The sequence below is a fragment of the Nicotiana tomentosiformis genome, chromosome 6 (assembly GCF_000390325.3).
Source record: "Nicotiana tomentosiformis chromosome 6, ASM39032v3, whole genome shotgun sequence".
In the NCBI taxonomy this organism is placed as follows: Eukaryota; Viridiplantae; Streptophyta; class Magnoliopsida; order Solanales; family Solanaceae; genus Nicotiana; species Nicotiana tomentosiformis.
This window is the reverse complement of record NC_090817.1, coordinates 137,750,080-137,761,254: the sequence shown is the minus strand read 5'-3', so window position 1 is coordinate 137,761,254 and position 11,175 is coordinate 137,750,080. Positions and strand designations below refer to the sequence as shown.

General features: G+C 32.3%; 1 protein-coding gene across 1 annotated transcript; it reads left to right on the top strand.

The window, feature by feature from the left end:
• The first annotated feature begins 350 nt into the window (after positions 1 to 350).
• On the top strand, positions 351 to 7,582 carry LOC104098740 (agamous-like MADS-box protein AGL8 homolog). The gene is made up of 8 exons (XM_009605549.4): positions 351 to 812; positions 5,576 to 5,657; positions 5,782 to 5,846; positions 5,959 to 6,058; positions 6,149 to 6,190; positions 6,359 to 6,400; positions 6,509 to 6,621; positions 7,260 to 7,582. Exons 1-8 carry the CDS (start codon positions 628 to 630, stop codon positions 7,363 to 7,365), a joined length of 735 nt encoding a protein of 244 aa, XP_009603844.1. The 5' UTR covers positions 351 to 627; the 3' UTR covers positions 7,366 to 7,582.
• The last annotated feature ends 3,593 nt before the right edge of the window (positions 7,583 to 11,175 follow it).

The following is an 11,175-nucleotide window of genomic DNA, read 5'->3' as shown; positions in this document are numbered from 1 at the left end:
ATGGTAGAAGATGTTTGTGTGTGATTTTTTGAGAGAAAGAACCTTAATTTTTTGAATTTTTTAATTTTTATATGTGCCTGACTAGCTAGTTTTGGTAAGTTTATGATTAATGATTAGAGGTTCGTAATTTGAAACTTTTTTGGGATATTTCCGTAAGATTTTCAAAATTAATTTACCTTTAAATTTTGTATCCAATCGAATTAATACAAATTGGGACGGAGAAAGTAATGAAATCATAAAGATGAGTAAGTGAAAAAGATACCTAGTCCGTACCTTTTGTCCATTGTTGATTTCTCCAAAAACTTGTGGCCTTTACTCCAGACACTAATGACGCACCAGTTTCTCTAACCAATAAAACATCGACAACGCAATTGACGAAACCATTCTGGTTTTTCAAATACCATTCTCCTCTCTCTCCTCCCATCTGGGATATTTAATTTCCACTTCCCATTAGTAACAATAAAAAATTCCTGAAGCTACAAAATAATCATTTCGATACCAAAGAGAGAAATAAAGAGAATAAGACCATCACTTTCTTATTCTGCACTCTTCTTTTCTTTCTCCATTTGAGAGAATATATTACTCTCTTTTTTGTTTTTCAGGGGAAAAAATTACCCAAAAAAAGAAATGGGAAGAGGAAGGGTGCAGTTGAAGAGAATTGAGAACAAAATTAATAGGCAAGTTACTTTCTCAAAACGTCGATCTGGTTTGCTTAAGAAAGCTCATGAGATCTCTGTGCTTTGTGATGCTGAGGTTGGTTTGATTGTTTTTTCTACAAAAGGCAAACTCTTTGAATATGCCACTGATTCTTGGTACGTCTTTTCCCTATCTTTTACTACTGTTTTTTTATGGTTTTCCTTAGCAATTAATTAGAACCTTTTTTTTTTCTTTTTTTTTTCTTAAGAAATGGTATAGTCATCACATTTCTCCCTTCTTGATATTTAATTTTTAGTTCTTGACATTCTTTATTTACTTTTGGAACAGTGTTGCCTTTTGTTTTTATTAATTTTGACTTTTTGTATCTAATTCCCTGTTTGTGTTTACTTGTTTTATATTCTTAAATTTTATGTGCTAGCTATATGCACCTGTTACTGCTCGATACCAAGTTACTTGCAATCTTGAGCAGTAGCTTTCGTTCTTTGTTCCTTTAAATTCTTCCCATTTCTATTGTTGTGTAATATCTTCCGCATTGATTTTCTAGTATTTTGGTGTTGTTATGTTTGCCGCCACTACTTTCTTCCATCTAATTTTTTGATTTTTAGATTGCTGTTATTATTTTTTTGACTTTTGTTTTGTTGTTGATATTGTTTGTTTCTATTATTTCTTTTTATTTTTTTTGAGTCGAGATTTTACCAGAGACGGTATCTCAACCTTTCCAGTCAGCGTACGGTTGTTGTTGTGTGTAGTTCCTGTTTATAATAATATTTTATTAAGCAGTCATTTCCATGCAAAAACCTATAAAATCTCTTTTGCAGACTCAATTTTGATAGATCCAATATTATTAGCGTTTCCTCGTGTAGTTTCTAAAAATAGTTCTCATTTTTAACAGCAGATTGCTTCGTGTCAAACAAGAAGAAAAGCACGTGCAGAATAAAAAATAAAAAAAAAAGATTTTTGAATTTGTGGCGTAAAAATACTCTTTTGATTGGACACGGAGTTTAAGAAAAAAAAATATTTTTAAATTTGTGGTATAAAATGAGGCATATATATTTTGTGTGATTATAAATTATAGCATAAAGATAAAGTGCTTACAAATATAAAAACAATCAATTTTTTTGACACGGACTAAAAAAGAAATAGATTCACATAAATCGAAATATATAAAGTATATTAGTCAAACATTTTTAGTTACAAATAAACCATGACAAAAAGATTAATCTGTGTTTTATTTTGGAAGCCAAGTTGTAAAAGCATTCTTAATTTCAAATGTATCTTTAAGTACTTGTGTTTCATGCAAATGTCTTCAAACGAGGTACTCATGGTACAGTGACCAACTCTTCAAAACTTTATAGTATAAATTAAACGAGGTACTCATGGTACAGTGTATCTACTGGCTTTATATACATATATTACTATTATTTTGTTTTGTTTTGCATTTATGGGTGAACAGGTGGCAAGATTCAAGTCAAACATATTTCTTACCCAAAATAGGCTAGGCAGAGATGATAATATATAGTCTATGATTTCATAGCTGCTGTGATGAAGCAGGGATGAAACTTCTACTCATGCAATCCGATTTTTAATTTAAATTTAAAAAGTGTCAAAACGTACAAGCTAAATTTAGCAGATTGAATATTATTACTTAGATAATTTGCTCTCGAAGCGAGAGACTTGAATCCATGCTCCCCTCCTTATAGATTATAACACTTGTATGTTTCTGATTTTATTTTTAAATAAGCATGTGTGAACACATGCTTAAGTGAGTATTTTGGCTCAATGGTCAATAAGTGCACCTTCATCCCCAAAGGTTAGGGGTCAATTCTTGCTTGCCCCCTTAGACTTTTTAATTAAACATGCTTATGTTTTTTGAACGTTTTCTTTTCTTTCTTGGTTACTTGGCCTTAAGTTATTCTTAAAAAGAAAGCTTTCACTAAAATGCTTCATGAAATGTGATATTATGATCCCATGTTTTTCTCTCGAAAATTATCACTACTAATAGTAGGTTGTAAGTGTTCGATGAAAAAGAGAACTTTAAAATTAAAAGGTTAATCTCTCAAAAAAATTTACATTTTGTCATGAAATGAAGTACCAGAAAACAAAATTAATCTTAAACTTGCACTATAATATAAAACTAATAATGCAAATCATGTATTTATAGGGAAATGGAAGCACATAAAAAGATCTACGTATAGGATGGATGAAGAATTTTTTAATAATTTTTAGCTTGCTATATATAATGTAATATATTTAAAATCGTAAGTAATGATTCAATTATATTGATAGTTTTCAACGTATGAAAACTAGTCGAGAACATAAACAATGCTAATAATATTAATTAGAGTTTGTTCATCAACTTGTGTCATCGTAAAAATATTTGTATTGTCAAATCATATATTTTTCTAAAGATAGTGGTGCACATATGCTTTTTAAATCCTGGATATGGGTCGAATAAAAGTATTTGAATGAACTAGACCATGTTGAAGATATAATTAGATAAATAAAAGTATGTTCACTCTAACAATTTAAACTTTAAATGAGATGATCACATACTTTTACGTACATAGTATAAAAGCAGACAAAGCTCTTGATTTGACTCTCAACTCCATCCATTATTAAAAAACAAAACAAAAAATACCCGTTCTTGACATATGAAAAAATCAAACTCGCACATGATTAGGCGTGTTGAAGACATAATTAAAAAATAAAAACAAGGTGTATTTAACTGTTTAAACTTTGAATGAGATGATCACACACTTTTAAGAGAAGGGTATATATTGAGGATTGATAAATGAAAAGGGTCTTCAGGCATAGCAATAAAACTCGTACATACAACTAGTTTTCTATCATAAGATTTTCAATATCTACTCTTTCTCTCTGCATGCTTTTATATATGATAGTGAAATAGATAGTCTATCGCTTCGAAGAAGACCTTCTTCAGCCGTGTCCCAAATTTACCTCGTTCGTAAAATAGGTATATAAATGAAATTACATGATCATTGCAAAAGTAAATCATAACTGTAAACTGGTACTCATAGAAACTATTCATGCAGAGGTGGGCATGTCGGATCCAAAATAGAAGCTACGGGTTCGGTAGAATCCATATCTTCGCGCTATATCCTTGCATCAAATGATTTTTTTATACAAAGTAAAATGCTTGTACATATTATACTATATTTAACTATAGGACTCCTTCATCTATTTGCATTGTGTCCTAGCTTTTCTTTTGAAAACCATAAAAAGTTTAATGATGTACGCTTCATTTAAATTTTGTTGCATGCTAAGTTGTAGTCTCTCTTTGCTGATAGTCTTTGGTTTATGGATTTGTTTAGCTTAAGAGTCCTTTTCTCTTCTTTCTTCCTTTTTCATATCTTCTACTTTTTTTAACTTCTTTATAATGAACACTAGGCTGCTTATTTTGTTGGACATAACATTAGAATGGTAAAAAAGTCATGAGTTGAGGGCAGTGGGTGCGTTGGGGGTGGGGTGGGAGTGGGGGCGGAGAAGGCTATTGAAGGGAAAATATAGAGAAGAAAAGGAAGAGGGGAAGTTAAATTTCTATTTTGTCATTAAATTGGTTGATTGTTGGGTCTCCAAAGCCCCACATAATCACAAGATGAGTGTTGCAAAAATGTGAACGTTAAAATGGATCTGCGGTCATAAAAGATTAAATCTATAAAATCATAAATTATCACATCTGCTTGGCGGTTCAAATAGCGGGAATATAAAGGGTAAAGTGAGGAAATGTAGATTGAGATGGTTTGAATACATAGTCCTCCAGATGCACCAATTCTTGCATGTGAAAACAAGATGATTGAAGATGTTAAAAGAGAAAGAGATAAACCTAGAATCATATGAAAAAGAAGTTATTTAAACAAAATTTAAAATAACTCGGAATCAAGGTAGATATAGAAAAACATAGAAAATGATGATTGTTGAAAATCCAAATAAGTTGTACCAACTTGAAGGCTAGTTCTTACCAGAAGACTCTTTGTATTTAAAGTTACAACCACTAGAAAGTATATGGAATTCCTTGTATTAGATAATCCTCAAGTCCGGAATGTATATTGAATATAATGGACCCAAATATAACATTTATCATTCGATATATCTCGACTAGCTTGGGATTGAGGCGTAATAATAGTAATTTGTTGTTATTGTTGTGTTCTTAGCGATAAGGTTTTCAGTAAGAGTTTAAATTTAATGCTCTAATAGTGTAGAAATTATTACAGTTTGATCACATAAAATTCATATATTCTATTTATCAATTTATCTCCTTCACATTCCTAATACCCCAATATTCTTTATTTTGTTGGAGAAGCTGGAATTATGCACATCTCTCTTAGGTTCTTGCCCTAAGAGGTCATTTGGTAGGGTGTATAAGAATAGTACTAAATTGAGCTTATTAGCAATCGTGAAATTAGTAATAATAAAATTAGTTATGGGGGTTATTTCTGATCGACTGTTTGATTTTGTGTATTAAAGATTTGGAAAAGACAGCATCATGTTTTTATGCATGCTTATCCATGTATTAAAAAATATGTTATTGCAAATGTCATAGTTTGTTATGTATAAGAATAGTACCGAATATGATATATAATTACTAGGTTAAAAAACACTATCATGCATGGGATTAATAATACAAAAGCTAATATATGTATTATTTTCTCTAAATATTCTGATACACCACAATGTATCTACTTTAATAGTATATATGAATATATATGCTATGAAGATAAAATAAAAAGCTACACTAATCAAGGGACTTGATCAAAGAGATTAATAAATTATGTTGTGTTGATTTTCTTGGGGCGTTAGGGGAATGTAATGACCATTGTTTTAAGCTTTTGTCCATTATCCTGTATTTGACTTGTATCTGATTCTGATCAAACAACTCTCTTCTGATACAATATATCAGCATGGAGAGGATCCTTGAAAGATACGAAAGATACTCATATGCTGAGAGGCAACTTGTTGCTACTACTGATCATAGCTGCCCGGTATGGCTAATTTATTTCGGATTTAACTTATATACATTGTTCGTAAAAGTTCTTTTCTATTAACAATGCGTAACATTTGAAGTCATTTCTTCGTTTTGAGGACGGTGTAATTAATTTGGTGCAGGGAAGCTGGACCCTGGAACATGCAAAACTTAAGGCTAGACTTGAGGTTTTGCAGAGAAACCAAAGGTACACATAATTGATATATCGTTAAACGAATTTTATGTGACATATACATTTCCCTTGGTAGAAACATTATTGCCTTAAAAACTGTTCGTCGTTTCATATTGACGATTTGCAGGCATTATATGGGAGAAGATTTGGACTCGTTAAGTACGAAGGAACTTCAGAATTTGGAACACCAGCTGGATTCTGCTCTTAAACACATTCGCTCAAGCAAGGTACAACCAAATTATTTAGAAAACATAGCTGTATAATCTGGATTTTCTTTGAGAAAACACCTCTAAACTAAAGACTTATTTTTCTTGTAGAACCAATTGATGCATGAGTCTATTTCTGAGCTTCAAAAAAAGGTAAGAATTTCCTTTCAAGTTCTGATCTTTACTTGAAAAGTAGGAAAAAGATGTGTGTTCAGGAGTGCGACGCTTAAGCTGTTAGAGAGAACACACTTTTAATTATTGAGATATTAATTGCATGATAGAAACAAATTGTTTCTTTAACATTTCCTTTGCATGGTACAGGACAAAGCACTGCAGGAGCAAAACAACCAGCTTTGCAAGAAGGTAAATTATTATTTCATTTGTCCCTATAATGTTTCTAGTTATCACTGCAAATCTTTCCAACTGGAAATTTACTATTACAGTATTAAATTTTGAATTCCTTTAAAACAGGTGAAGGAGAGGGAGAAAGAGTTGGCCCAGCAAAATCAGCGGGAGCAGCAGAACCAAGAACTCAACTCACCTTCATTTATTTTTCAACAGCAATTGGACTCTCCTAACCTTGGGTATATATAGTTTCCCCCTTCCTGTCCCAATCTCTTTATTCTACTTTTTGTATTCAATAAGCCATTGGCTAGGCAAAGAGCAGTATAAAAATAAGTTTAGAAAATGAGAAAATTAACCTTCAAATAACGTGTATCGAATCATCATATTGTCGCTTAATAAGTCTATTAATCAATTACATAAAGTACTCAAGAAAAAGGGATGCATATGCCTAGGGTTTTGGTCTAATGGTAAGTGCGCAACGCAATGTGTAAGTGCACTTCACAGGTTTGAATTCTACTGCAGACAAAAACTAGATATTTAAGTGAAAAAAGGCAGTCGGGCATGCCTATTATCCACTGAGCTTCGAACTGTGCACCACTAGCCCTCGAGAATTTCTTGATCTATAAGAAAAAAGGTGATGCATATTTGAGTTGGGGATAGCTTTCTTGGGAACTCTATAAATTATAGGCGGATCTGAAATTTAAACGTTATCCTAACTTTTAAGTGATCATTACACTTATTGTTTAAAATTTACTATTTTGTTTAGTTTTTTGTGCTTTTTGACCACATATCTATATACTATATCAAAATTACTGGGTTCTGTTAAACCCGTAGTATATAAGCTCCATTTGCCTATGATGTAACATGCAAAATGCAGGGAAGCATATCAGAGTACTGCAGAAGAAAATGGAGAAGTAGAAGGAGGTTCGCAGCAGCAAACTGCTAATACTGTGATGCCACCATGGATGATTCGCCATCTTTAATGGCTAATAACTTAATGGTCAGTATTAAGCTAGGTATTTTTGTCTAAGAATAAAGTAAACGTTTCATATATGTTTACCAAAAAACAACTCTATCTCTAATCTACACAATAATATAGTTATATATATAGATGAGCTGCATGTTGTGAAACATTACTATGTTAAAATGAACTGATCATTTATCAGCCTTGCCTTTGAATAACTAATTAAATATTACGAATGATCTCCTCGTAGAAGAGATATATATATATATATATATATATATATATTCTTGATATTTGCAACAGAAACAAACCGTGTATTATTTTATCTTCATCTCATACCATAGTTAGGATTAATGTGATTGTTTTTAGAGAAATGTATGAACATTAAATACTTGCGTTGCTGAAAATGTATTAGTGTGATATACTATTGCTTTACCAATGTATTAAACTTACGGATAGGCGACCAAACAACTGATAATTATGATTAATAAGTATTGACCAAACTCTCAAACGAGATTATATAAATTGTCAAAAATTTAGTTACTATAGTTCGTGCATGCACGTCGATTTTTAGCTTAGCTAAAACCAGAGCTAAATGCTTTAATTTCCCTAGATATATATTTTTCCTATTTGTCCCAATTCCCCCTGTCCCTATTCGAATATTCTTATTTCTTAATTATGCTATTCTATAAGCAAAAAAGGGCAGCCCGGTGCACTAAGCTCCCGCTATGTCCGGGGTCCGGGAAAGGGTCGGACCACAAAGATCTATTGTACGCAGTCTTATCCTGCATTTTTGCAAGAGACTGTTTCTACAACTTGAATCTGTGACCTCCTGGTCACATGACATCAAATTTACCAATTACGCCAAGGCTCCCCTTCCTGTTCTATAAGCAACTATATCTTATTATTGTCAATTTGTCATGTGTTCTTAATTAACTTATCCATAAACTCGTGTTTGAGAATAAAATAAAAAGTGTATAAAATATAAATTAAAGAAATGATTGAAAAGTGTTAAAAACGAGAAAGACACAAGCCAAATGCCTGCTTTTTCTTCGTCTTCTTTTCTTGATTGGGACTACAAATATTGGCTTTGGGAGTTCGTTAGCAACAACCATCCTAACAATAACATACACAATATCATCCTCGGATGAGATGTACGTAGATCTTATTTATCTTGTGTCCGATAGAGAAGTTATTTTTTATAAATTCTTGGTTAAAAAATAACGTTTTCAAAACAAGTTTTAAAAAAAAGAGTGAAAAAATTATGAAGAAAACGAAAATATTGACATAAAAAATAGTAAAGATAATCACGACACCAAAAAAAAAACATGAAAGGACAGCTAGAATTTTCCGCGCCTGAAGATTTAATGCAGAATATAACATTTCCAAATATTTGTAATTTGAGGATTATGAACGAATAAGGCCAATGAGTCCTACTGGTTGATGGACTAATTAGGCCAAAATACAAATATTACTTTGGACTTTGGATCATGTCACCCTTTCTTTCGATGCGGAAATTTGACACGTGTAATGGAGAATTGAGAAGGTTTCATGTTTCACGTTTAAGACCTAAGAATGGCGATAACTTTTATACTTAAATTTTCTTTTTTTTCAATTTGTTTTTTGAAAATAATATTTGGTTATCAAAATCTTATAATTTGTTCAATCTCACTTGAAAATGGAAAGGTTGCTAGTGTTTAGTTGCAAAATATGCGGAAAAAAAGACATCCAAATATGTTGCAAAATTTATAATCAAACACAACTTCATCTTCAATTCAAATTTTAGTGAAATTCCAAATATAATTTTTTTTTTGTTGGAATTCATGTCCAAACGCCTACTTAGTTATTCAGTGTTTTTTAATATTCTTCTTCAATTTATGCATAGTAAATTCTTGTTCAAGCTACATGAATTCACGTTACTTTATACCTAATGCAATATGGGATAACAATATTGTATCATCCATACCATGATAAAGTTCCTAGCTAAAAAGACAACACTAACCTTGCTCTTAAGTTTCTCCAGATCAAACCTCTTTTAGGATACCCAAGTCCAAAGGCATAACTGCAAACAACAATTTTATACAGTTTTAATCCAAACATAAGTTTAAGTCATACATTGCAAATCTTATTTTTAATACAATGAATCTGACATGCGATAAAAATTAACCTCACTACTAGAAATACGCTAAAAACTGATCAAAAAAACCGACCAAAGTTGGTCGGTTATGGCCAGTTACCGACCAAAATGCGACCATTAGGGTATGGACGGTGTTTTGATGGTCGGAATGGCTTACCGACCAAAGTTGGTCGGAAATTACCGACCAACATTGGTCGGTAGCTTAAAATGACCATCTGACAAGTTTAAGTACTTACCGACCAACTTTGGTCGGAAACATATTTTATTAATTTAATTTTACCGACCAAAGTTGGTCGGTTTAACTAAATTATATTTTTTTTATATAATTATTAAAATTAAAAAAAAATGATCAACTTTGGTCGGTAACTGATAATATATATTTTCTTAAAATAATTAAAATTAAACATTACCAACCAACTATGGCCGGTAAGCTCAACAGTGCAGGCAAAATACCGACCAAAGTTGGTCGATAATGTTGAATTCTGGGAATTCAATGTTCATTAACCGACCAACTATGGTCAGTATTTTGGAATAATTTTTTTTTATTATTAAAAACCGACCAACGTTGGTTGGTTTTTCTGGGTTAAATTTTGACATAAAATGCCTATTTTGGCAGCTACACCACCTGCCAGCATACCGATATACCTAATAACAACAACAACAACAATAACAACAACAACAACAACAACATAACAACAACAACATAACAATAACAATAACATAACAACAACAACAACAACAACCAAAACATTCAATAAATACTTTAAAACTAACAAATTAAAGTTCAATTGAACATAAAAATCCAAAATCAAGTTAAAACTAATTACAACTAGTTCAAAACTTGTTCTATTTGTCTAGTTCAAAGTATATAAAAGTCAAGGGGTATTTTCTACAACATCATCATCACCGTCTGATGAACTTTCATTTACAAGACGGTATAGAGAACGGTCTTGTGGAGGACGGTAAGAACGATCAAGGGGAGGACAGGAGGAACGATCACGAGCAGGACGGGAGGAACGATCACATGGAGGTCGACCCTCTGGAGATGACTCACGAGACCGGGGCAACGGAAAAGCTCCACTAGATAGGAGAGTTCTGATCTGAGCTTGCATGCTAAGGAATTGAGCATCTCTAAGCCTTTCTATTTCCTTGGCCGCTACTAGCTCGGATATGAGTTTTATCACTACCTCCCGCATAGCGGAGAGGCTCTCCCTATTAAGTTCCTCGCCTTGCGAGAAAGTCCCTATTCCTTGCATTCCACACTTATAGCGATGGAAGTTTTTAGTAGGAAGCCCGTATACCTTCCCCCATTTTGGACCGCCAATAGACTCCAACCATATTCTTTCAGTATCCTCGTCCGAAGGTTGGGTTGGCTCACCCGATTCACCAGATGGATGACTACAGATGAATTCCTCCACGTTACTTTGGTATCGACCCTATATTATTTTAAATTAAATAAGTATTTCAAAATTTTTATAAAAGTAAATTATAATACTTAAAGAAAATTGAAAGCTTACATATGCAGTCGAGGCCCGGTCCTCGACCCACCTATATTGATCCCCCTCTTTCTTCTTCACAATATGTGTCTCCTTGAATAACTTATCATGACTCATTGGACGCCTATACTTCTTTTCCTGAAAATAAATTAATTTAGTTAATAAAGAGAATAGATATACTTAGAAAAGTAAAATA